This window comes from Simochromis diagramma, unplaced genomic scaffold, assembly GCF_900408965.1.
Source record: "Simochromis diagramma unplaced genomic scaffold, fSimDia1.1 OVJJ01000205.1, whole genome shotgun sequence".
In the NCBI taxonomy this organism is placed as follows: domain Eukaryota; kingdom Metazoa; phylum Chordata; class Actinopteri; order Cichliformes; family Cichlidae; genus Simochromis; species Simochromis diagramma.
The window spans coordinates 12,155,647-12,183,537 of record NW_024386782.1 but is presented as its reverse complement, the minus strand read 5'-3'; the positions used below and the strand labels follow the sequence as shown (position 1 = coordinate 12,183,537).

General features: G+C 41.4%; 1 protein-coding gene across 2 annotated transcripts; it reads right to left on the bottom strand.

Annotated features, from left to right (window-relative positions):
* Positions 1-387: 387 nt before the first annotated feature.
* On the bottom strand, positions 388-27,440 carry yeats2 (YEATS domain containing 2). 2 transcript variants are annotated; one of them, XM_040021831.1, is made up of 30 exons: positions 27,215-27,440; positions 26,715-26,820; positions 26,496-26,593; positions 26,257-26,349; positions 25,330-25,563; positions 25,128-25,246; positions 23,300-23,461; positions 21,914-22,025; positions 20,294-20,338; positions 20,038-20,206; positions 19,568-19,810; positions 18,752-18,919; positions 17,720-17,811; positions 16,774-16,962; positions 16,440-16,665; positions 15,543-15,701; positions 14,408-14,535; positions 12,637-12,783; positions 9,633-9,812; positions 7,133-7,508; positions 6,902-7,036; positions 6,356-6,493; positions 5,964-6,117; positions 5,797-5,873; positions 5,607-5,686; positions 3,483-3,690; positions 2,678-2,913; positions 2,440-2,514; positions 2,236-2,309; positions 388-1,775 (listed from the first exon to the last, which is right to left on the bottom strand). In XM_040021831.1, the coding sequence occupies exons 2-30, from the start codon at positions 26,812-26,814 to the stop codon at positions 1,667-1,669; spliced, it is 4,326 nt and encodes a 1,441-aa protein (XP_039877765.1). In that variant the 5' UTR covers positions 26,815-26,820; positions 27,215-27,440; the 3' UTR covers positions 388-1,666. The 2 variants fall into 2 exon arrangements, with proteins under 2 accessions (XP_039877765.1, XP_039877766.1); XM_040021832.1 differs by lacking the exon at positions 27,215-27,440 and adding an exon at positions 26,961-27,185.
* Between the last annotated feature and the right edge of the window lie 451 nt (positions 27,441-27,891).

Sequence of the window (27,891 nt, the reverse complement as noted above, 5' to 3'; positions counted from 1 at the left end):
ACCTGCAGTAACTATGTGATGCTGTCGTGTCAATATGGCCCAAAATCTCAGAGGAATGTTTCCAGCACCTCGTTGAAAAAGTTGGTAAAACCCAGAATGAACCTAATAAAGTGGCTTTTAAGAGTGTATATAAAAAGAGTCAAATCAGTCCTTTAAAATAATATTATTGTGGACAGTCCAGACAAACACTGAGCATATTTGCATTAGTCTCACTAATAACCATTTAAAAACTTGCACAGCCGTGTAATTTGAGAAACTAGCTGTTTACTTGATAAGTAGCCTGTAACAGGCACCTGTGTCACCAACCTGGGTTCAGCACACTGTTCATGTATGATTGCATTTATCAAAAACATAAAAAAAAGACAAGAAAAATAAATAAAGACGAGCCAGGTTTGCAAGAATTGTTTTTAAAATTCATTACAAGAATATTGATTATATTTTTGGTTTGCACTGAAATTGAAAATACAATGTTTAGGTGTCTTCTACACTAATACGATTTGGTTTAACAGGCATCAGAGTCACTCAGCCCGACACACATCCACTCATTCTCACACATGAACGTAATACAAAGCAGCACATTAAACAGAAACAACAGCACAACACGCACACAGACACACACATCAACTTCACTGACCTCTGTGGGGACTACAGCAAACACATCCAAACGCACACACTCACTACTGTCGGGGTGTAATTGATCGCAGGTGCTGAGATTTGATAGAAAAATAAACAGTGTCTGAAAACACCATACTTCATATACTGGTCATATACACTATACATTACATGATAAGATACAACACAGCTGTTACACACAATGCTTAAAAACACTTCAGCGTGCTGCCAGGGCTGGTTCATGAACAGAAGATAAATACTAACAGCGAGTTTCTCTAAATCACAATGATTCTCACACTACACCGTCTCCTGCATCATATTAGTTCATCGGTGTCTCTGTGGCATAATCCACCTTTAATTTCAGACTATAAAAGATGAATCTATTAGCCCATCTGAAGGGCCTTAGAAAACACTTCCTGCGTGCTTGTTTGTCTTGCAAGGCTCGACGTTACCTCTGCCAGGTAACCGTGAAACACATCAAAAGCTGAATGCTGGTTGCCATGCCACTTTCAGCAGAACTGCTGTGTATGCTCTGCCCAAATGATAGAAAAATACTCGGTGTGTTTCCGAACAGCTAAATTTGTGGTTCACCTGAGCTAAAAGACTCAGCCAGTTCCAAAAATTCAGTGATTGTGATGGCAAGATGCAGTACACTGGAGATGGGACAGCTGTCTGATCTTATTATTTAACCCTGCGAGTCACTCAGGCTTCATTTTCCCAGTGACTAGCTAGCTGTCTGGCAGAAAACACTTCATCATTAAAATAATCTTTTCTTGAGGTAAGCAAGAGCACAATCGCTTCTCTAAACCCAATAACACGAGCCCCACGAAGCTTCAATGCACCGGCACTAAGATGTTACAGAGTATTAGAAACATTTGTTACTTTGCTGCTACGCAGCTGCTCAAGCAGCAAACTGAGCCCTTCAATGGTCAACTTAATGAATACAGTACATTATTACTGCTGTGCAACCTGAGCCAACGGGACCGAGTGTGATCACGAACACGGTCGATTTGTCTCATTGTCAGTAACCAGTCGATGTCAAGAAGAGGAGGCCTCAGTTGTCCTTAGCCAGGTAACCCATGTGTGTATTAGTGAGGAAGTCGCAGGTGGGGATGCTGCTGACAGCCTGGTGGATGTTCATGGCTGTGATCTCTCTTGGTGCCCTGCAAACACAAATGCAACCAAGAAATAACTTCAAGAGGAACAGAAACACCACCCTAAGGTATCTTTCAGTTTGGGACAGCCCTTGGTTTGTGGCGTTTAGTGAGCATGCAGACATGTTTTCATTTTATAATGTATCGCCCTCTGGTAAAAGGTGACTCACAGTTTTGTTTTTTTAATGAAAAAACAGAGCATCCATCCACTCTAGCACCATCTAACACACAGTTTTAGCTATTTTTGTGATAAAGGGTGAAAAAAAAGACACAAGCTACCACCAGGCTTTTATATTAACATTTGTTTAGAAAACATCAAAAGAAAAAAAAAGGTTTTTTTTTTACTTCACTCTTTGTTTTTTATTTTAACTCAGTTGGCTGCAAAAGGCCCAAATATAAAAAATAAAGTGAAAACTGGAGCTTTAAGGCAGGTCGCATGCTAGAGAGGAAAGAGGAAAAAAAGGCTGACCTGTTTGGAGGGGATTTGGCGTAGGCCCCAGCCAGCGCTTCTCTCAGGAGGTCACTTGCAAACTGTTCTGTAGCCTACAGCGTACAGGCACAAACACACACAACGTGATTAAGTGAAACAAGCATTCAGGATTCATATTCAGACTGTTTGTCAAGTGTTTCTTGACATTTTTCATGAGTTACTGTTTTGTGTACAGTGACCAACCTTTAGAATCATGGCTTCGATTACTGGAGCGAACACATTCTTCTCCACCTCCACCGGCTGGAAGGTTACCCCGATCTGAAAGAGGCAGTGTTCATCTTATAAAAAAGGGGGAACGTGGTGTGCCCTCCTGTTAGCTGCTAAAAGCTGGAGAGGAATCAGAAATCACTGATTGAATTTTTTCACTTTTCCCACATTTCTTAGGGAAAAAAACAAAACAAAACCCAGAGAGGGTCCCAACCTGCTGAGCTGCTTCACTGACAAACTGATCGGACAGGCTGGCACCCAGGAAGAATTTGGGCTCCGGGTCAGCCTCCTGTTCCTCCTCTTTGACCTTTAGCTTGTGGCAGGGAGGAGTCACCGTGATGATGTCGACTATTTCGTCATCCGCCTCCTCTGGCTCAGTCTTGAGCAGAGCTTGCATCTGCTCAAGACGCAGCACCAGCTCCTCGCTGCTACTCAGGGTCGACGGGCACTCTGCGGGAACATTTACACGTACCCTTCATTTAACACATCATTTCACAAGCCGCAGCATCAGCAGAAACGCCGACTGCTTCGGTGCATCTCTCAGGTTACAGATTCTTGATACGCGGCTGTGTGGTTTAAAGCAAAACTGAGATATGTGAAGGAGGGTTTTTGTGAGATCTTTGCTCATTTTAGCAGTTCAACAACGCAACAATTACAAATGAGGACGTTTGCACAGACAGAGACAAGTAGAACACAAACACCGATTATCATGTTGTTTGGCTCAGTGAGCTAAACGGCCTCGCCACCCATCCTTTAGAGACAAAAAGATGGAATTAATAAGAGTTCCCTGCAAATTAAACAATGCGACTGAACAAAAGCACTGAGGCTGAACACTGGCCGCCCTCGCACACAACTGGTCTGCAGACGCATTACTGGATCCACTGGTAGGTGCAGAAACAGTACACCCACACATGCAACACTGAGGCGAAAATATTGATCCGCTTGGAGCTTTAACAAGACCGAGTGAAACGATCTTCCTGTAGAAGATGTAGACCAAGTCCACACAGGCACAAACTCACCAGGCTCATTATCGATTTGAGTGAGAATGTCCTCGATGGACTCGTCATCGTTCTTGGGTTGTGGGGGTTCGGGGTCAGGCGGCGTGTAACCCCTCTGTCGACACCACTGAACCACCTCTCTGGTCTTTGGCGGGGTGAGGGCCTGGAGACGGGGCGAGCGATCCAACACGTCCTGGACGACCCGCTTCACCGCTACGGCTCGCTGAAGCTGCACACAGGCCAAAACCAGAGAGATGATGAGAGAGAATAGAAATCAATCAATCACAAGCTGTACAGCCACAAGCAGGTCATGTTGCTGCACACACACAGCTGGGGTGACTAAGAGTTTTGACTGTGTGATGGCACACATATACTTTATATTCTTTATCCTAATAAACATACAGGCAAGTGCCCTTTTGGTTCCTTTCAGCCTACTGTATCCAAAAAACGCTTATAAAGCAGTGTGAACAAATGCAATTAGCATGCTTTTTGCTCGATGCTCCGGTGGGATGAGTAATAGACATTGATCGTGCCAGCTTACTGTTCTGACGCCTTAATGAAGCAGCAGGCTAGCGGGAAGTCTAACACGGGGAAGCTTATTAATCCTTAAACTGGGCAAAGAAATGACTTTCTGAGCGTCTTTTGAAATCTGATGTTATTATTTTATTCTATTGAGGTCTTTCCCACATGTGAACGCAAGTGGCATTAACTTGGCTGCCATTCTGGGCATGTGACACTGTAGGATCAAGTGAATAAGGCACGAGTCAACGCTCCATTTGCAGGGAAAGTGACTGCTAAAACCCCGATCAGGCAGGTCTACAGACCCCTGGCAACCACCTGTTGCTAGGATGAAAAGGTGTATTCCCAACCAGCTGGTTAAAAACCTCCTTGTGATTGCTTTGGTTGCCAACATATTGTTGAATAGAACATCTACCTTGACGTAGATGTTACTGAGACTCAAACTTGCAAGGGATTTTTAGTAGAGACATCAATGGTATCAATTTGAAACTTCAACATCGCTCTGTTCTCGAGTTATTGCATTCACAACGTAAGCGTCCATGTTGCCTGACTGGCTGGCAGGGTGACGGCAATACCCATCAACCGTTTAAGGGTGATGGGGTAAAAACTACAGGCAACTGTGGCAATCTGCTACCTATGAATACATGTTTTCCTAGCAACAGGTGATTAGATCACAGTGGACGAATCTTGAGTAACGTGTTCAGATGCAGTTCGTTTTCCTCCCGTCCTGATGAACACTGAAATTAAAGTTATGGCTCTCGTTCCTTTCATTTTGCCAGATGGTTAGTCATGCTGGGCCTGGAAATCCCTTGAAGTGTTACCAGATTGTTGCTGAGGTGGGATGATGTGCATATAGGACTTTCATTTCATTAGCAAACGCACAGATTTGCTGTGCAGAATCAGTTTTTCTCCAGCCCGTAGACACCACTTCCCTGTCCTCATAATGTGTAATGATGTGTGATGAGTCCCCTGTCCTCTGTGTAAATTAGTGACCTGTAGATATAAATAACTATGCCTTGGCTTGTCTGGGATCCTTTTTTATAGCCATAGAAAAAGAGAACAGACTGCTACAATATGGGTTGGCCTGTATGAGCTACTGATGAAGATATGACAGGAGACAAGAGGCAGCGATATATATGTGACCTAACAGAAAGACATGAGGCAAGCAGAAAGCTCTCTGAGTCGGGATGCTGCATGAAGAGAGATTACACAGGCACCAAAACTGCAGACACTGCAAATTATCACTCACAGACGCCCTCAAGCTGGAACCTGGAGAGCAAACGCTAGTAAGTGAGTGCTGTCACCCCAGATGGGATTAAATAAAACTTTCATCTGAGGAAATCCATACAGAGAAAAGAAAAAAGCCTGCGTTCTTTATTTGAAAGACAGCTTGAAAGCTTAAAAAAAAAAAAAAGAGAGAGAAAAACTTTAACACATTTGCATACTTTCAAGAAAAAACCCTGAATATACTCCAAGCCTGCACAGCTCCAAAAACAAAACATGTACATCTCTGCTGGTTCATCAGCACTTTGACTCTAATGAGGCTTTCTGATTGAAAGCCCAGATACTGCACTTCTGTGAATTTAAATTTTTATCATCAAAAGCAAACACAAAACAAAAGGTCACCTCTGATGCTCTGCGCTTGCCAATATTCCAGGAATAATACTGTTCTGACGACGAGGCACAAAACGGATGTGAGTCTTCGGCTATAGAAAGAAACAGAAATACACCAGTGTGTCAAATTTTTAGACAGCTTTTCCTTTTTTGATGTAAACTTTTCCTTTACATACATCAAATGAAAGGCGAGCTCACTTACTCTTATCTGGCACAATTAGAGGGAATTTCTTCACCACGGCTGTCAGCAGCTGCATCATGGTTTCTATATGCTCAGTGCTGAGGAGAAGACAATCACAGCTGTCAGGTGCCAAGAAGCTTTCATGTATACACTCACTGTATGTGATTGTAACAGGTCCCTGCCCTTACTTGATGAGGTCGTGCGATGAATTTTCTGCCCCTTGTTCCTGTTTGACTGTGGTAGCTGCAGAGGCAACGTGGACAGAAGAAGCGGGGGCAGGAGTAGTCACCGGGGGTGATGGACCAGCTGTGACAGCTGTGCCAGCACCTGGCTCCGTCTTCACTGTGGAAGAAAGCAAGTGTTAGAGAAGGTTGCTTTATTGTTATGCATACTATATATTTTAAATTGGGAGATAAAAGAAAATGATGAGATGAGACTACAGGGATGGGATTTGAGTTTACTAGTTACGGCCTAATGTGCTTCTAAGCAAAATAAATAATTTTATACGCAAAGAAAGAGGAGTTTGGGAGTACAGTGGAAAAGAAGAGGAGAGCGGGTGGAGTGAGGATGGACCCCTCACCTTGTACCAGAGGCAGGGCAAGGGAGGGGGAGGCCTGGCTGGCAGGACTTGGGGAGGCTCCAGCTCCAGGTGCTCCAGGGGTGGTGGAAGAGGAGGAGGAGGAGGAAGGAGTACTGGAGACTGGGCCTTTTGACACGACTACAAACAGAGTAAAACACACAGGAATGGATTGTGGTACACGGGCTTAACGAGTGGATGAAAAAATGAGAGGGTAGAATGACAGGTCTTCCAGAAGCTGCACTTAGGAAAACTGTGAAATAATGAAAATCTGTTTTCCTGCGTGTTGTAAATAAATCATTCTGCCATCTTTAAACGAAGGAACATAAACTCAGTTTAGAGCGTAAAGTAACTGTTCTCACACTGTAAATCATATGAGGAAAAACATTTTGCATATTTTTTGTATATTTTAAGATTTACCCTCAGAAACTTATTAAAAATAAGTGAGACTCCAACAAAGCAACCTTTGTTTGTGCAGTATCTTGTGTTATCATGGAGGACCCAGTTTATTAATCTAGAATTCACTGTTTTGTTGTGGGTTTATTTCACCTTTCCCCACAGGCATGAAGATGGTCTGCAGTCCGCCGGACCCACTTCCAACTCCCAGCTGCTTGAGCTGGTTGGCAGGAATGGTTAAGACAGTCTGCTGGGAGCTGGAACCTCCAGAATGGATCTTCAGCATACCTTTACAAAACAAAAACATAGGTGCTCTGTTTATTCGAGTAATGCATTAACATTTAACCTGACAGTTAATGCAGAAACAGGCTTCTTTCTGCCTACCCGAGAGAGCAGCACCAGTTTTTCCTCCGGCGGCTGCCACTCCACTGACTAACGAAGTTGCAGAAACCAGGGATGCGCCGCTGCTGCTGATTTTGGGCACACCCACAACAGTACCCACACCTTTGGACATGCTGATGACAGGCATATTGGTGATCCCCTTTGCACCTGTTACTACAGCACCAGCTGAACCTCCAGCAGTCTTTGCGATCGCAGCAGGGTTTCCAGCACCCTTCACCAAGGAGGCCACTGCTGCCTTCGACAAGCTGCTGCCCCCACCAGCGGCGCTGGTGTTCTTTGCTGCGTTGATTACTGCTGCTTGGTTGGCTGCCATCAGGAGTGAGTGATGCTGAGAAGCAGACTTCCCACCATCGAGTGCCTGCATGGACACACGGAAACACACGTGTCAAGCAGGAAATAAGCAAACACAGACTCTTTTATGTCCTTTAACGTTTCTGATAATGAGCTAACCAACACACTTTTATTTACAAATCCCTTCTTTCAAAATAGCTAATAAAGTGAGGTATAAAAACATATACAGCAGCATTTCACCTTATCTGGAGCTGCACGACAGCGAACGTGTTCATAAATATGAAAAATATCACAGACCAAGTCCATTTTGGACACTGTAGTGTATATGTGAGAGAAGATTGCTGTGGCTGTGCCTGGAGGAGAGTTGGTGTATTCTTTTTTCTGCTGATGTTTGTTTTCTAGTGCCACGCAGCTCTCAGAATGAGCTGTGCTGATCAGGTCACTGGTTTTATGGAATCTCAGAAACAAAAGAGTCCATTTTTCCTCACAGAGAGTCCTCAGAAAGAGAAGTTCCCCCTCTTTGGCTTGTTTGTTGGAGCTCCGAGTAAATCTTTTTATGTGTTGCAATTTCTCTGTTTTATGATGCCTAGCTACTGACTCTAAAGATGTAATCATCCTAACTCAGACCGATGCTTATGAATATACACAGCAGCGTGCCTACACATGCGAGCCACTGCACTCAGGCTGGATCATTTGTTTTCTGTGTATCTCTACTGCCTTTTTTTCCAATTCCACTTATACAAAAATGTGTTATTTCTTGCAAAATCAGGGTGCTTCTAGTATCTATAATACCAGATTTAAAGATGAGCATAAAAGCTTTAGCTCCCCTATTGAATTGAAAAATTTTAATTCCTCCATGGATTTTAATTCCATAGGGGAATTAAATTTTCCTAAATGCTTTTTGGACAGAGCAAGGTTTCCTTTAGAACGCATCAATTATTTCTATTTGCTCTGAATAGCAGAAATACCAGGATCAATATTAACACCCCCCAAAAACTGATCTTTTAATTGAGCCAAAGCACAAACCACAAATGTGCAATGATGTGCTTTAATGCTCAAAGCTTGTAAAAGCAAGTTAAAAATGAGGGCTTTCTTCCAGTTTACACACATATAAAAACTTAAGCAAGAGTTTGAGCTTCACCTGAGAAAGCATCATGCCAAAAAAACAACAAAAAACCCCAAAAGAAATCAGTTTAGACTTGCAAAAAAGAATTACTGGTGCTCACAAGGCAAGAGATGGAGAAGTATCATCAGTAAATTCAGAGAGCCTCACAGTACAGAACAAGCCTGGCAGAGGTAGGACACTAGTGAGAGCTGCCAGGACACTAGTGAACGACTTCGCCAAGTCGTGAATTGTGGGACAATCATCAGAACCCTGCACAGGAATGGACTGTGAGTTTGCAGACCAAGAAAAATACTAGAAGCCACCAGTGCTAAACCTCAGTCTCCCAGCAGATAAGAACTATTGCTGGTATAAGTTTGAAAATCTTAGCTATCACCTGCCTCGAATTACTGTGTTTACAAGATTTTCAGAAACCTTGAAGTCAAGATCAACATTTTTCAAACTCATCAGACTTTTAGCAGATGGATCAATGGTATTAATTTGAAAATCCTATGTTCCCTCATTCTCAAATTATCGTGTTCACAGAGATGGTTGTTCATGCCACCGCTCGCCTGCCCACTCCAATGCGTGGGGCTATCTGAAGACCAAGCAGACCACCAAATCTGGAGGATCTTGAGAGATTCACCAAAGAGGAATGGGCTGGGATTGCTCAGGAGGACGTGAGTTTGAGTTTCAAAGCTAAAACAAGTGACTGCAGGCTGTTATCCAGTCACAACTGACCATTAGCATCAGTGTGGCTGAGAATTTTGACCCTGGTAATTTTTAATTTTTGGTGAAATAATTTTCTTTCTGTGCACAAAATAAAATAATGTAAGCATCCAAAAAATAAAACTAGGATGTTAAAAATTCCTTCCAGCTGTGTTAGAAAAATAAATACATTTTCAAAGGGAGGCTAATAATTGTGTCCTCATCTGTACGTGGGTATGAAATCCAGCGTAATTAAAAACAGCATAACTAGCTTGCAACCATAAAAGAAATGCTAACCGCTCTTTGGTTTAATGTGACTCTTACATAGGAACATCTGCCATGCAGAATAAAAGGGATGTAAATAAAAACTGTGAAACTCGCCTGTTGTTGGCTCGCACTGCTGACAGAGCCAGGCGTGGAGCTAGCAGCGGTGATGACTCCACCTGTCATCCTTAACGTGGTGGTGCCCGGCTTGGACAAGTGGCCTGCTCCCGCTGCCGTTACTGTTTTAACTGAGCCGTCAGGCAACTTCACCTGTGCACCCTGGGAGCTGCCCACCACCTGTCAATTAGAGGACGAGCAATTACCCACTTAGAACATCAGCAGCAGCAGCCCACGTGCAGCATGCTGAAGTTGTCAAGGAGGCATGAGGTGAAAACTCACAATCTATCAAAAGAAAAAAAGATTTAAACTCTGACAAACATACACACATAGACTTTTTTCTTTGCATTTCCACAGTAGCCATGTTGCCAGTAAATAGTAAGGAATCACTATTACATTTGTTACCAATGATATTATTGAGTTTTGCACTGTTCAGGAGCAGCACACCAATGTAATACAACAATGTAATTATTGTATTTATAGACTATTTCATATGAAAATGATAATGGAAGCCATTTTTTAATCAGAAAAAAACCCTGTAAAATAACTAACACTACACCAGTCTGACTAAAACTCTGAAGTCAGTTTTCACTTGGGCAAACACTAAGAAATGAAACTGCTATGATAGTGTTATATAAAGTGAGAATGATTAAAATGCATGAGGGGACTTGTCCACCTCCAGCTCAGCAGCACATGGGAGAATCAGGTGCTTGCACCAGCAGCACCCTGGACAGGTCTTTCACTGTTGCAGCTCATTTAAATTGTGAGTGGAACCAATGGAAAACTAACTACACTCATATGTACTGTTTGAGTGCCATCTTTGAATAATATTTTTTTGTTTTCCAATCTGTGTTTCAGAGTTAAGATGTAATACCAGATCTAATAACCATGAACAGCATAAAACATAGATGTGGCTTCGCAGTTGGAAAAATTAAGCCAGTGAGGAAGTACATTCAACCTGCAGTGTATCTAAAAGCCACCAGATGGCGATAGCTGTGGTTGCAGAAACACCTCTGGAGCTACAGAAGTCTATGGGAAAGCCTTCTGTCTTGACCTCTAACCACTTTCTTGATGAGTTTATGGACTCAGTTACAGTTTACAATGAATAAAAAAAGTCTTGGTCAAACTATGTTTTGAAAAAGAGCATTATTTTTTTAGGTATGTTCATTGGCTTATGACTTCAATTGGACCTGCCGCTCCTCATCACTTTATTTTTTTTTTAAACCAAGATGAAACCAAGTGAAAATGCTGATCCTGTTTCTTCCAAACAAAACTTCAAAAACCAGAGGATGACCACTTGGTAGCTACATCCACCGTTTATACTGTTTCTTGTTGGATCTGTGTTGGATCTATGTCTGGAGTTGTTATATAAACTTTAACTTAAAAATAAAATTAAGATGTCCCAAACCCTAAACAGAAAAAGTCTGTGTCAAGCACAAATTATGTTTTCTCTTAAGCACCTTAAAATCAGCCTAGGATAATAACCACATATGTCATTGGTGATTAATTTACATTGATTAAAGAGGGAGACACGGTCTGTACAGATGGTCCCTGTTGGTATTTAAGAAAATTGTAAAAAGCTTGATAACATTTTCATTTAATTAATTTTCAAAAATATAAAATATAATTTAAAGAAATATCAATTTTCAAAACACAGCCAACGCAGACACAGATTTAAAAAAAAGACGTCACATTAAAACAAACTGGCACGTGGATAAAATAGTTTAACTCTAGTCCAAACAATAAAACAATAGTAAATAGTACGGCTGACAACAATGTTACATAAGTTGTTATTTTGAGCCTAACGCTCTCACACAAGACTAAATGTGGTAACAAATAGATCTGGTTGAATGGTCATTTCAAAAATTGTCTGACAGTGTTTTAAAGATTAAACTCCAATAAAACTGCAAATTTTATTGCCAGTAAGAATGTGCCATGAGCCCGGGGCCAGTGTGCATCTATCACACGTTGGTTTTACATCTTTAGACAGTTTAGAAAGTTTTACTTTGGAGAATTAAGGCGATGCAACGACTTAAACTGAGTCTAGCACAAATTAGACTAATGTAATGCTGAAGTAATATGTGGAGAGACATGATCCGCACATAGCTTGCAGCCTGTATAACGTTACTTAGGTGGTCAAATTCGTTTGTGGAGTGTGGCTAATGTTAGCAGAGCTAGCAACAACAGCCTTCTTATCCTGTACAAAGATGTGGTTATCCTCTGGCCGAGTCCTTTTATGCCAGTTTATTCTGACACAGGCTTCATATAACCGTCTATTTCATAGAACTACTGCAGTCCTGCTGGATAACACCTTGCTTGATAACTACAATTACATGGTGTTGTACATTTATAAAACTGAAAAAGAAATTTAGCTGAGTGGGCCATATTTCTGTTGCAAGGGCAGCATTGTTTAAACGCTGAGTATGCAGTGACACTTCTAGTAACAATTATACTTCTATAATACACTATCGTGAAATGAGCATGCCCCTCTAACAATGTGCAAAATACAACTTTCAGTGTGTGGATGACAGACCGTGAACTGTGTTATGAAATTATATTCCCAGCACAACACTAATCCATATACTTCCAAATGAAAAAGAAAAGACCTCTGAAGAGATTTCATTGTCAAAGAAAATACAAAAGCATTTCCACCGCAAAATCTGAGATTTGGCAGGACGGTCATAATTTAGTGGTTAAATGAGGGAGGCAATCAGTGAAGTAACATACAGCAATGCGTAAAAATAAAGAAGAGAAGAAGAATGAATATTTCATTAAGAATAGTAAAGAGGAAAATGACTGCAGAGCAGGAACAAAAGAGCTGGCAAACCCCACACGAGTCCTACTATCACAGAACTGGAAGACCTTTGCTGATAATTACCCAAAAGACAAGCCTGTGTCGAAATCAGACTGTCAAAGAAACAACTAAGAAACACAGAAGCAGTAGTAACTACAGCAGGATTTGTGTTACACACTGAACAGCTTACAGTAAACTCTCCACACTGACCTGAGCCAAGATGGCTGCCTTCTGTCCGGCTGTCACTCTAATAGCCTGCTGGCTAGCAGTTGCAGGAGATGATGCAGCATGACCTGCCGAACCGGAACTCCCCTGCTTCCCCGAACCTTGTGCGGGCTGACCGACCAGAAACGTACCCTGAGAAAACAGAACAAGAATGACTAAAGTGCAGCTCTAATGACACACAGTCAGGTCCAAGAGTTTTTGGACAATGATTTTTGTGTAATTTTGCCTCTGTACGCCAGCACTGTGGATTTTAAATCAGTGTGTGACTGCACAGATTATCAGCTTTAATTCAAGGAGCTTAAAAGTCCCGCATTAACTGTTTAGGATTTACAGGCATTTTTATACAAAGTGCACCACATTCAAATGCTGAAAATTAAAACATGTTCCAGTATAACGCTTGTTTTCAATGACTGGATGACATTTTTTGCAGTCAGAAGTCTAGAACCCCTGGACATTTACTGCAGCCACCTTCAGCTGCTGCTTGTTTCACGGTCTTTTTACCTTTAGTTTTAAATTAAATAACTGAAAAGCTTGTTCTATAAATAATAAATATTTATTCTTCGTTGCCTTGAGATACTCTTAGGTTGCTTTTGCAGTATGCTTTAGGTCATTATCCATTTTCTCTGTGGAGCACCGGCCATCTGTTTTGCAGATTCCTCTATTTTTTTACTTACTACCCATGAGTCTGGTTCACATTGGTCTCAAGTTTTCCCCCCAGAAGTGGGCGGGCTCTTTCAGGTGTTTTCTGACACAGTCCAATACAATTTCATTGCCTGGACTCAACTCCACAAATTTTATATGTTTAATTCATCATGAAATAACTCAGGATATTAACCTCTGTACCTCTGTATTTGAACCATGATACCAAGAGAAATTCCCTGTTTGTGTACAAACTTTGCAGTAAACGTGATGCTGATTCTGTCAGTCCAGTTACTTTTGAGCACCTTTTTAGTGGTGAACGGCTGTAATTCTTTGACAGTTCATGCATATACAGCAAAACATAATGCAAAAGCAACTCAAGAATTTCTCGAGGCAAAGACCAGGGATATTCTTCAGTAAACAGGCCAGTCACCTATTTCAAGCCAACAGAGCCAACCAACAAAGTGTTCAGTTACTGGATACAAACAGGCACACAAAATCAGTCACTACAGTGGTGTAACTACTAAAAACAAAATTTGTTTTTGTCTAAAATCTTACAGACTTATTATATTCAAAGGCCATAAAAACTGGTTTCAGGTCAGCCTAGTAAACCCACACAGGATCAGCCAGGCTTAATAATATCACCAATATTAGACTTTAAATTACATACAGTACAAGGTTACATGATGTGCACAGTATGACTATTTTAAGCAGTACAATGCTTCCATTTTAATTTTTTATAACATAATAGCTACGGAAAATTCAATTAGCCCTCCAGGTCAATTGATCCTCTAGGTCCTAATTAGAATGTGGGAGTGCGCCGGCTCTTTGGCTCATAAGAGAGACTGACATGAAATTTTACAGAAAAAAAGATGGCTCTTGAAGACTGATCATTATTAGGAAAGCAGGACCCAGTGTCTATGTGGAAACTTGAAACCTCTGCACGTGCGCGTGCACACACACACACACACACACACACACACTCTAATTAAGAACAGGTCAGTCAAATATGAACACTCTAATAAGCAAAGATGAGATACATACAGAGCCACAAATGATGTTGTGCCAGTGTGTGACTGCATTTGTCGTTAGTAAAGGAAAAAGTGGGTCTACCCACCTGTGGGGTCTGTTTAAGGATATAAGATGTGTAGGAGAGGTTGGAAGGTAGATTGCTTGAAGAGGAAGAGGAGGAGGAGTTGTGAGAGGCCCCAGAGACCGCTGATGAGCTGTTCTGGGACTGCTGACCTAAATTACAGAAATCCACATAGATCAGTCTCATTTCATATGAAAAATCCAGAGTATCAGTGCTGCCATTTCAAAGAAGGGCAAAGGCACGATTGTGAAGCAGAGCAGGGCAGTGCAATGTTGGCTTACTGCTGTGAAAATCAAAATGTCTTTAAGCAGAAAAACAGATGACTGTAACTGACTCACTGTCCAGCAGCAGCCAATATCTGTAACTGGCACTAACATGCCTCAAGTTGTAGAGTCACTTCAGAAGTGTATTTCTTTTTCCAAACTTTATGATGAGCTGGAAGCCAAAATATTTTTTAATACAGATGTCTACAACTTGGAGGCATGGATGAAAATGTCGCAGTGAAAGGTTTTTGCCTGGGATGCTGACCCCAAATACTGAGCTGCCAAAAAAAAAATCAAGCATTGTTTTCAGTTTCTATCAACACTGTTGAGTAAGCTACCCGTTCCAGACAAATGCCTATTTCTAACACCTAGTAATTTATGACATTATACACCTGCTAGAAAATGTTGTGCAGCTTCACATGGTGCAGGTTTTCTTGGATATTAAATACCCACATACTGTAATCCACAGAGACTGTCCTGGAAACCATATTTAAGTGGTAAAGCTATACTTTGGGATATTAAACTTAGAATAATTATTCTACATTAATTCATGAAATACACTATAATCTTGCAGGTCCTTACAATATAAAACATGACAACGCTAACCTGCATTTTCCATTTTGCTGCTACAAAGATACACTGTCACAGAGTTCTATTAAAACATGGTGACACATCCAACAAAGATTGACTATGAGCAGTTTAAACAAACAAACCCTTTGCTTGGTTTTAATAAACATGAATAGGATTGAGAAAAGCATGTGACTAAAACACTGACACAAAAGGAGCAATGCCATGTCAATGGAAACTGATATGGGTTTTTTAAACAGTGGCTGTATAAAAATATTATTTACTATTATTTTTATATATTTAATAATATAGGACGCAACATGTCTCACTTCCACTGGAGGCCCGGAGGATTGCTCCCTGTGGGATGAGGAGCAGCTTTCCTTTCCCCGAGGGGTTCTTGCTGTTGGTGGTCAGGTAGAGTTTGGTACCTGGTGGCAAATTGGCCAGATTGGCTAAGTTGTTGGCTGGCAGCTGAAGTGTAGCCATCACTAGGAACAAACACAGAATAAAAGAAATAATAATGATTACTCACTCAGCTCTAAAACTGCAAACATTTTAAATAAAGAAGATGATATTAATATAGGGTAGAGACACATTGCTTCTAAATGTAATTCAACTATTAAAAAAAAGAAAAAGAAAAAACACACAACCAAAAAAAACTAAACAAAAAACAAACAAACATTGATGACCCCATTGAAGTGTCCCCCCACCTCAGAGTCAAAGTTAAACCCAGAGCAGAACAGAGTGTGAATGCTTGTCTGTGTCTCTGTGTTAGCCCTGCCGACCTGTCCAACTTGAATAACTCCCTTTCTCCCTATGACAGCTGGGAAAGGCTGCAGCACCCCAGTGACCCTGAACTGAATAAGCAGTTAAGAAAATGGATGAATGGATGGAGTTGGCATGTCACCAGAATCCTTTAATACCAAACTTGTCACAGTGAAAACATGACAATACTTTTCACTATTGTAGCATCATTCGTTTTTGATACAGCAGGCACTGTTATACAGACTAGGTTACGATGTAATGTAATGTTATGTTTGAGTGCATGGGGCAACCATTCTGTCATTCGGGGGGTATTTCATACTGTGGTTTTAAATTGGGGATCAAAGATCATGTAATTCTACCAACAGCCAGGATGGGATTTGAAATTGTAACAACAACTTGGGCTGCTATAAAATGAAACTGTGCTTTTATGTGTGTGTGTGAGAGTGTATTTAATCTCTGACCTCCACTCTTGCCACCTGAACCACCAGCCGCCTTGGTACCCTGGTGTCCAGAAATGCCACTGGCTCCACTGACGATGGCTTTAGCAACTCCCTGAGCCAAAACCTGCTTTCCACTCATCACCTTGGAGACAGAAGGGTTGCCCTTGGCAACCAGAATTTGTCCACTGCTGATAGCAACCTGTTTGACTGAAGACTGAAGCCCTGAGCTAACAGGAATACCCAACATCTAGAAGAAAGAGAAGAAACTATTTTTTTTAAATGACTGTGGCCACACACATACGTACTTATCATTGCAGGTTTGCGTCTGTGCAGGTTTGTCTGGGTGACAACTGACCTTGCTACTAGTGGCCCCTGTCCCTCCACCAGTCTGTTTCTGGGCCGACATGGAGATCATGTGACCCCCCTTCACTGCGACAAACTGGTGTCCTGCTGTAGCGCTAGTTTGCTGTTGCTGACTGGTTACTGTGGAAACCATCGGCTGTTGCTGTGTTGAAACTTCCCCTGGCTCTTGCTTGATAATAACCTGCACGGGAAACATGGAGAGAGGGACTCGAAACACAACTCCGCACTGCTTTGAAACCACAGCGGGTTCATAATGCAGCTGCTATATATCAGTTACCAATTACATTGTCTGGTTAAAAGAAAACATCACATAAATGATTAATACGATGCACTCTGACTGTAAAGAAAGATCTGATTATTCTTTTTTCAGCAGGCTGCAGTGCTGCAAGAAAAGATGTTACTTAAAACAGATTTCGTAAAATCAGCATCATCATTTATTCATCGGGTCCATGTTTTGATATTCCCCATATGTCCTCATCTGGGGTGCCTTTCAGTGTGAGAGCAGATGTCTGTAGTTTACAACAGAGAAAACTAAAGAATCTGAACCAATCAGAGCTCCAATGTGATAAAACAAGAATTTTAGGCCAGATCATATTTCGCTCATTGTGGACAATAAAGGGATCATTAGCATGTGCGAGTAGGATGACATTAAAGCAAGCTAATGACACATTTTGCGTGAAAAAGAACTGTGCAATTCTCTCTGCAAAGCTCCCCCTCCCCCATCCTCAGAACTATGTCCTATTTAAATAGCTGCCAAGGCACTCACAGCTGCTGAAGATAGCACCCTGGCGTACTATTAATATAACACTGCTTTGTTAATGTTGCTTTAAACACAAATAATACAAGGACTATCTTCATAGTTAGAGGACAGGGCAGTAAAAAATGGATATTGTTTGTCACGTTTAAGGTTGTAACCCAGTAAGGCTCTACCAACTCACCTTCATCCCTGAGGACAGGAAGGTGCCAGTGTGAACTTTAGGTGCTGGGGAGCGAGTGCCCTGAGTGGCAGACTGTTTAGTGGATGGGCTTCCTGTGGAATAATTAACAAACATACAAACACAATAAGTCACAGCACAGATGAGGCTGAGGATTCACCACCCTTCCCGTCAGCTTTTCGAGAGATATCGAGGCCACTGTGGTGCCAGGTGACTGTTTCCTCTCAGGGTTGACTGACTCGCAGAGCTGAGCCCCACCAAAGTTTTGTTCCTTACTCACTGCATTAAAATCTGTTTTACTGCAGGACTGGTGAATCAGCCAAAACACCCACATCTACCTCATCCACTTTGATAAAACATAATTTAAGAACACTCTAACCTTGTTGCCGAATCTGGGTGAGCAGTGCATTTGTGAAGGAAGTGTAGGAGTGGCTGAGTGGGTGTGAGACAGCAATCTACAGGAAAGAGCTTCTAAGTGGAATATGACCTGATGCTGGTGCTGAGAGGAAGTAAACACAATGACTATCATCATGCAAGATGATTGCTTGATGATGCGGAAATGCTCAGATGGCAATAAAACTCATCTTTTTATGGGGACTTACACACACACACACCACATAGAGAGGAAAAAACTGTTTGGAGTGCAGGGTCTTCTCGAATAGCCCCCTAATCTGGCCATGAAACACATTGGCTCAGTTACCATGGTAACCTCTCCTTTAGCAACTATCCTGCTGGCTCACCACACGTCATAATTTAGGAGTGCAGGTAGGGAGAAAAAAAACAGCAAAGAGGGAATACATAATGTTAGAAAGTAGACTTTAAAGGGATTAAAGAGGGAAAAAAAAGTGCAAAGAGAGAAACGAAGAGAACAGAGAAGTCTGAAGAGCACTGTTCATCGTCTGTCCTGCTATAAAGCGGATTTTTCACAGCCATTTTTATATCCCATGTGGGCGGCTCAGACACCGCTTCTCAATTTTGCTCCAGGTCCACTTCCGATTTCAAGCAGCACTTTAACACTGAGTAGGAGAAGTGTACCTGTGGAGGCAGCGGATGAGGAAGCCATGCCGATAACCTGGCCCGGTTTGTCAACAATGATATAAGGATTGTTGAGCACAGAGGATGAGCTCTGCTTGCAATGGACAGGGGTGGAGGTCGTGGGTGTGCGGGGCAGCGGGGAGTGGCTGGGTGTGGAGATGGGCGACCCTGTGGGGGAGGAAGTAGGGCAGTTATTGTATGAGTAATTCTCTTAGACTTAATTTTTTATGAAACTTATATTTTCTCATTTTTAAAAGGGGCTCTGAAATATGTTATCGAAAGATAAAATTCATGTCACATGACCTTTTTGCCACTGTTTCCAATCTCTGTGTTTTGTTTTCAGTTGCGTTTACAGACATTTGAAAATATAATCAGCAGTTTTCCAAATCTGAAGTAAAACATAATGGCGTTTTTCTATTTTTATGTACTTTGTTTGGCTAATGCAACAAATATGCGCCTGTGGGAACACAAAAGAAGCTTTTTTCAACCCCTACTGAGCAGTACTGCATCTTCCTAACAATGAATGTATTCATACCAACTTCACTAAGCTGAGAATCAGTGTCAGTGCCGGGAAACAATATGTTGAAATTACAAGCAAATGGAAAAATAATGTCATCAAACTTCAACGTCAGTGAGGCGTTTGCTGTCAACACTTCTTAGTGATTTACAGATTTCACCTCAACAAAACCTGAAATAAAGAAGTTATAATCACAGGGCATCTTTATTGTGTAAACTTAGACCATCTTATTTATGATGAATTGGATTCTTTAGAAACAATATGACAATTTTACAAGGACAGTGGGTGGAGACACGTACCTGAAACTATTTTACAGCTCATTGTGATTGGTTGGAATGATTTCCCAGGAGACTCAGCAGGACTGGGTGGTTGTCCTTGGGGAACAATCTTGCAGCTTGCTGTGATAGGCTGGAAGGCAGAGTTGCCATGGGAACCCAGAGTGACTCTGTCACCGGCCTTGGGCCGTGTTGGAGTGTGTTCACCGGCAGCAAGGCCTGCGTTATGAACACCTGCAGGCCTCCCCGTCTCTGTCTTTACGAAAACTGCAGATGGAAGAACAATTTTTATTGAACATCATCTGGTTTTGATAATAAGCTCACATAAAATGATTGTAAGGCCAAGAAACCACTGAAAACTGGTTGATTCTGGTTTAGTTTTATGGAGAGAAAATAAACAATCCTACTTTTCTGTTAAGCAGTCCAGTATATACACACCCTCAGGTACATGATCCCTATCATTTTAAATGTGCAAAAATAATCTGCTGGTGTACCTTTGTCTACACTGGAGTCATGTGACACAGGAGAACTACAGCGTCCATAAGTCTGGGCCAGAGAGGCAGTCAAAGTGGGGCTGGCTGCTCTGTGAGTCACCTTGGAGGAAGAAGGCTGAGGGATGTAGTCTTCCCCAAGAGAATCCCTGTGGAGCTCCACATCAACCACCTGGAACAAATATAAATCAACGTCAGAGTGAAGCTCTGAAGGGAAAAAAAGTCATAGCAGGAAACAAAGTGAACATTTCTAACTCACTGTTTCTACCCCGAGCGTCTGCAGTCCAGTGTATGTTCGGTCGAGCTGTAGGAAAACGGAAGAAAGGGTAAAGACAGCAAAGTTATGCAGCAGAGTTACTGAACTGTATAAACACATTTTAGTGCAATATACTATGATTACTTATTTGTTTAAAAAAAATGTCAACATCTAATTACTCTGAAATTAAACTGGACTATATCACTATGCATTTCTGAAAGTTCTTTCGTTTATAAAGGCGCACTTAGCGCACAGTTAGTTCCATGATTTTTTGGATAAAGACTATTTTTTTCAAACAAAATATATGTGATTGCAATGCAGACTGAAAAAAAGATACTAGACAGGTACTTTTCAGTGGGGCAAAAAAAAGCAAGCCATAACAGGAGAAAACTTGCTGAAGCACTCGGCTACTAAGATGAAAAAATATTTAATAAAACTGGTAGAAGCTCAGCAAATAAAACCCGTTGACCCCGTTAACGTTTTAATTGATGTATTCAAGGGGTTTATCAAAAGACTTGATTGAACTGTTTAGGAAGTCCAAGGCCTTTACTGCACAAACCTTCAGCTGCTGCTTGTTTGTGGGTCTCTCTGCCTTCAGTTTTGTATTTAATAACTGTAAATTAAGCATCGTTGGGTTGAGATCAAGTGACCAACTTGGCCATTAAAAGTAATACGTTTTCTTTGCCTTGAGAAACTTGTGCTGTTTGCTCTTTTGGGTCATTATCTATTTACTCTGCAAAATGCTGTCTGGTGAGTTCTGCAGTATTTGTCTGAATGTGAGCAGAGAGCACAGCCCTGTACACAGAATGCATCCTGTTACTTCTATCAGCAGGTAATTTGGTATGCTTCAGATCATGAGTTGTTGCTCTCCTTCTCCATATTTTTCATTTCATCCACAGAACTGTTTACAGAACAGTGCAGGCTCTTTGAATTTTTTTCTAGCGGAGTCTACTCTGCACTTCTTGTTCCTGAGTATAACAACTGGTTTGCAGCTTGTTGTAAACCCTACATGCATGTCTTGATTTTAGATGCTGAAAATGATACACCTACCTCCTCAAGAGTTTTACTTTCTTATGTTATATTGTTATCATGTAACAATGATGTCAACATGCAAATCAGTTCACCACCTTTAAATTATAGATTTGGGGATTTTTGCCATCTTTCTGATTGGTTTGTTTTATTGTTGCTTTCTGCTGCTTGTCAGTCAGTTGTCCAGTTCTTTCAGAGTCTTCCTCTTTTTGAGGGACTGTGGACAAAAATGACTATTTCCTAAACTGCTAATGCAATATCTTTGGAAATCCCCTTGAGTTAAAGCTGATAGTCTGCACTTCAATCACACACTGACTGAATTTAAATCCACTGTGGTGGTGTCCAGAGGCAAAATCTGCAAATATTGTGTATTTGTCAAAAAATAAAATACTGACGTGAATGTATGTAATCCTTTTAAGTTTCCTGCCTAAATCCTGTACACTTTACACATATGTGAAATTCACCAGCAGTAGAAGTCAGACCCACTGGCTTGTCTACAATAGGCTCTGAAAATTGGCACAAGGAAAGACAAAGAGTCCTCATCTAACGAGAAAAGTAAAGTGAATGATGATGTGGTCTGCAAAGTATTCTGACCTTTAGCTGGTGGATGATGTCAATACGTTTGTTGCGAGGGTCTTTAAAATGGATCTGGATCCTCACAGGAAACTCACCCCAACCGCGGCGCGTTAAATGAAAGGGAGGCTCACTGAGAACAGACACATTTGAACTGCCTTATGCAACACTGTTAAAATTCAAATATAAGTCAGGATGAAAAAAATATATAGTAAAGATGCATCACTATGCCTTTATTTAAAAACCAATCTGTTTTCTAGCCTGGACCGAGTTAAGAATCTCCTAAAAATCAATGACTTGAAAAACTCACATGTTCTCCTCCTTTGAAGCTTGACATTCTCATCCCAACATAACAGACATTGATCTGACTGCAAGGGCATGTGCATGTGCCTGCGTATCATGTGTGTATTCAAGCGCAACCTATAAGTGAAGCAGGTGTTTTTTTCCACTTCACTTCATCCCTTCATCTACGGTCAGGCTGTGCTGGGAGTCAGCAGAGAGCATCAGCGTAGGGCTCACTGGGAGTGAAGGTTTGAGTTACGTGGGGGGGAGCTTGTGAGCTGCTGCAACAGCAACGTGAGCACTTTGTCAGTTCAAACAGCTGGGAAGCTACAGCTGAGGATAAGGACTGCTGACTGATGAGAGAGATCATTTATTCAGAAGCTGCAGGCAACCTTAAATCCTGAGCCATTTTTAAGAGGGTAATGCCAACAATTAGACATTTGAAGTGCATATTTCAAGGCTACCTAACCTCTGTTGCTTGTGAATGATTGCTAAATTAAGTGTGTGATGCTCATCTATACACCTAACTGCTTTAGGCTAAGGCAAGTCTGGACCACTTAGGTGTGCCTGCTATTAGTCTTGTTGACGTTGAGTTCTAGGCTGACTCGCTGTGCAGCAAATGACGTTGCCTAATGATGTGTGTACAATCTGCATAACAAATTTGTCATCTTTTAATTTTCTTACAAGCTGTAAGATTTTGCTGAAGTGATTACTGCTTGGTAAGACAAATATTGATTTTCTACAAAGCGATGAGACTGATAGGGGTTGAATGCGCTGCATCATCAAACCTACACGAGGGGGCAGTGTTTGCTAAAAGTTGATCTAAAGGATTTTCACCGAGCTGAGAATTATTATGTAATATTGTTTGTATAATTCTTGCAGTTTTGGCAAGTGATGCTTGGAAAAAGGTGGATCAAAGGACTTATTTATCACGACAAAGTTAGAAGTAAATATTTTATCTAAGAGCTACGAAACACTACAAGAACAAATCTTTTTCTTTTTGTCTTCCTTCTTCTCTTTAATTAAATTCTTTCTAACTTCTTTTATTCTGCAACATCAGTACATGAAACTGCATGACTGCTTAAAAAACACTTGAAAACACATTTCACTAAAACTGGCACAAACCTGACTTCCACGAGGTCGTTGGGTTTGTAGCTGGGATGCAGGAAAAACCAAACTTTCTTGACAAAGTGGTCGATGCTAGGTTCTCTCCTTGAGCCTCTGACGTACACCATCCACTTATGAGTAGACTGGTCATTCTCTTCCCGCTTATCAGGTGGAATGTACCTGAGAATAATAAACAAAGAAGAAAAATCTCAGAGGTAGTGAAAACATTGGATTGAGGTAATGCATAGATGGTTTACAGAAGAGTTAAACACCACCCAAGATGAAGAGCAGGAAGGTAAAGTGAGACTGAAAATGAAGGGGTGTTTTTTTCTTTAAATCTTTACAAAATATTTGGAAAGAGGAGACAGACAAGGAGGTGCTACATGACTAATTTCAACACCGCTTTAATAATTTTCTGTCATAAAGTTTCCGTCTTAAATCAAACACCGGTTGGAAGCCTGGAGGAACTTAAAATCTCATCTGATCAAATGCTTTCTGATTAAGAAACCTGTACTAAAATATTAAGTGTGCTAAATAAATATCTCAAAGTTTTCTAAACTTAATATGCGCTTCATTAATGATGAGTATCGCTGGCACCCTTTTCCGCTCGAGTCTGTCTGTCATGCTGGAACAAAAAAAACCTCACCTTTGACGAATGGTAGGCGCCCATTTGTCAAAATAAAAGCCTCATTACTATACAAAATGCAGTCACGAAACTCTACAGGTGTGTGGCTAACATGAAAATGAAGGCCAAGTTCAACAGCAGGTGTGGTCTGACCCATAAGAGCTAAAACGTTACGTAATAATGTACAATTAAAAAGTGAGTATCTATTTATATGGGGTCTGGGGTCAACATGCTCATGAGTATCATGGCAGGTGGGATCCCAACGTATTATTAACTGAGTGTAATTTTACCTGTGCAGTCTTGAGGAACGGAAAACTGTCCACCCAGGGGGAAAATAAATTAGGTAAAATTTATTCTCAATCTTCTTCAAGACCACACTTGCAGGAAAACTGATTTGTGGCTCATCTCTTCAGTGCACAATCATGCATGAGAAAAATTCAGCTGACTAAATAAAATAAGAAAAACCAACCCCGACTGCCACAGTTCTTCTAATGTTTAGCCAATAATGAATAAAATCAGCCCTCTTTCTACTTAATTTCTGATCCTGCACATGAACCCTAAACCAGCTGCGGTTCAAGATGGCCGATTTGTGGTATAACTGAGTGATATATGAATGATAACTGAACTTTCAAAATAAGAGACATGCAGTAGTTTACAAGCAAGTCCATCGCAGTTTGTGTTTTCCTCCAAGACTGATTAAAAATAAAAAAAAATAGACAACACTGAATGCAGGTAGGCAGCCTTTTCTATAATACCTGCCCGAAGCTTAAGTGACTTTCTTATTACATGAAGAGTATCTATTTCAACAACACTTTCTTTTCAATTCTGAGTTCTAATCTGAAAAGTGTGTTACGGTTGGGGCGACCGTGGCTCAGGGGGTTGGGAATCGCATCCGTAACCGGAAGGTCGCCGGTTCGATCCCTGGGCTCTCTGTCCTGGTCGTTGTGTCCCTGGGCAAGACACTTTACCCTACTTGCCTACTGGTGTTGGCCAGAGGGGCCGATGGCGCGATATGGCAGCCTCGCTTCTGTCAGTCTGCCCCAGGGCAGCTGTGGCTACAACTGTAGCTGCCTCCACCAGTGTGTGAGAGTGAATGAATAGTGGTATTGTAAAGCGCTTTGGGTGCCTTGAAAAGCGCTATATAAATCCAATCCATTATTATTATTACAATGTAATTAGTCACCAAAGAAATGACAGACATTTTTTAATTTGGTTACGTACTTGGATACATTTCCTACTACGATTGTCTTCTTCACATAAAGTCTAGATGCATCGTCCCCAGTAGAGTGGTAGGTCACTCTCTGCTCTGCGCCTGCAGACGATGGTACACCGAATGTGTCCTACGGCAACAACAACGGCAATGCTTTTAGTAACCGATCATCAAACAGTCAAGAACTCCACAATTTCTGCCAGGTGAACTTACTTTGCCTGTGTTGCGTCCGGGTCTGCGCTCCTGCCTGCTGATGTCCTCTCTCCAGGATCCTTCTCCATTCCTCTCAGCACCATCTCCTTGCTGTGAGAGAGACTCGGACTCTGATTGGACCAACGATGGAGTCTCGGAGCCCTGGTTGAGAGGGGAAGAAGAACGGGAAGGAGACTCCAGGAAGCGTCGGATGGCTGGATGGTTCAGCACAGCAGGGTCGCTCTTGGAGGTATGCTATGGGACATAGAAGAAAATTTAGGTCAATGTTTCTATATTGTACCACCACATAGAGTAGCAGACAGCTGGCTATTACTGTCTGCAATAACACCACTATAAAGTTTTATGCCATGTGTTTATGATCCATAGTGCATGTAACAATGAGACCAGTCGGGATATGTTCAGGAGCCAATTTAGTACCTAAAAATGGAGCTACTTCAACAACCTTGAACAAAAAGACAATATTTTGCAAAATATGCAAGGAAACTGTTCCAGCTGAAGATGGAAGCCACAAATGTGTTTCACCACTTGAGGCAAATAAACACCATAAAGTACAACCAGGCTACACAGGAGGTGATACTAAGAGCTGGTGATGTGCAACCTAAATGTCAACAAAAGACTCCACCAAGCATCACTGATTCACACAGGAGGTGCACTCCAGATGACAGGAAGAGCAAACAGGGGGGGGGGGGGGATGGGGAAAAGCTCTACCTAAGAAACAACATCCTAGGTGGAAAAGATTTTTCAGATTTACATAGTTAAGTGTAACAATTGTTCAGTTAAAGTGTTATTTTATATTTTTACTTCCCAGGGGAAACAATACCTTGGCTACTTTTGTGCCTACATTTGACTTACCGTGTACTACTACTATTGCACTACAATTTTGAGGCTGTATCATCCAACTCTGTGTGCAAATGAATGGGAATTTACCTCTGAGAGCTTTGTCAGTCCAGCACTGGCATAGTAATTAGCTACTATGCATGCCCTGAGCTTGTCCATCATCCTCCTGGCTTCATTAAGACGCTGCAAAGCAAAGAACAGTTAGCCGGCATGCTGTGTATTACACTTAAACGTGAAGAAGACCTGCAAGTTATTGTCCATGTTAAGTTTTTATGCAGTAGCAAGTAAAGTAGAGTAAAATAGATTTAAAAGAAAGTATCACCGGATACCTGACTTATCACATCTATCTCATGCTCTTTGTTCTTCATCTCCAAAGAAAATTGCTCCTTGATGATGGTTTCAATCTTCTGAACTGTTGCTTCTCGAGCTGGATAAAATAGGGAATAGGGAATGAACTTATCTCCAAGACCAGGGCAAAGCTGAGAGCTAATTTTGACCACAACAAGCAAAGCAGGTGTACTGGCTCAGGGTTCAGAGCATGAACTTACCACTATGTTCAGCCGCCTTGTTTCTCTTACTGTTTTGGACCAGAGAAACGTCCTCATAGTCGGGATCATTGCCCTCTATCTTCCTTTTAATTCCCGACATGGCTTCCTGTAAAGAAGGGTATAATTAGAAAACGTGTAGCTAATCACTTATATGCTCTGATGTACATGATTTGCTCTGCACTTAGCACAGGATTAGCTGCATAGCAGGGAAGCTATAGATAATTGACAGCAATGCCCACAGCTAACCTCAGTACTGATTAGCCAAACAGGTATGCCAACATGGGTTAGCAGGATGTCCACTGCCTACCACGCTATTTCAAGCGTCGACCGATTGTCTAAGATTCATTTAGCACGAATGCACATCGCATTTTAGTGTGTCTCACCACCGCTATCATAAATAAACATATACATATCGTCCATACAGCCAGCAGCACTCTGACGTTAGCAACCGCTAACCTTGCTAATTTAGCTAACGTTAGCACACAGTTGTACATACATACCGGTTCAGGCTGTACAAAATGCAAATTTTCTGGAGTACTCTGTGATGTGGAGCAACGTTTCTTTGAAAGGCGTGTGTTTTTTTAATTCAACGTGAGCATATCCGTTGCGTTTTTAGTATATTCAGACCACACTCGTGTTTAGGGAATTGCTAAATCTCGAGCTCTACAAGTAAGCTAACTAAATAGTGGATAGTTAGCCTTGCAGTTTAGCCAAACAGCCACAAGGGACCGCTGTTCTACCAAATGGATTGAAAACGAGGCGTGGAATGATAGGTATTGTCACCTTTCAGAAGACTGCTTCCCTGGAAAGGATGTTTTATTGTCATGATCAAAAGCGTAACCCGTCTTACAAGCCCTTAGTAAACTAACTACTCTGACAAGATGTTGGTGAAGATGGCATGCATGCCACCCTGTCATACCTCATTACAACTAGCCATCATGGTCTATTCTAAAGAACTTTATGGGGATTTTACTCCAGTGTTATCATTGCAGGAAGTCTTTTTTTGTGTTTTGTTTTTTAGTGTCTGATTCAGTGGAACTCTTTGGAGGTATTGCATTACAGGGTTGAGTAACCCTTTGTATGAGCAAGCTATATTTGAACTATCATAGGCACTATTAGTCTAACATGTTTAAGCTTGTAACTGCTGTCAGGCTGCATGCCACAAATTAGAAGGCAA

What these genes read in the sequence shown, in the direction of transcription:
- yeats2 (XM_040021831.1), bottom strand. Translation starts at nt 26,814, where the DNA reads ATGTCGGGAATTAAAAGGAAGATAGAGGGCAATGATCCCGACTATGAG. An exon ending in CCTCCGGGCCTCCAGTGGAA is followed by an intron (nt 14,536 to 15,542) that starts GTGAGACATGTT and finishes TCTGTAATTTAG; the next exon opens with GTCAGCAGTCCCAGAACAGC. An exon ending in CTTCATGCCTGTGGGGAAAG is followed by an intron (nt 6,494 to 6,901) that starts GTGAAATAAACC and finishes CTCTGTTTGTAG; the next exon opens with TCGTGTCAAAAGGCCCAGTC.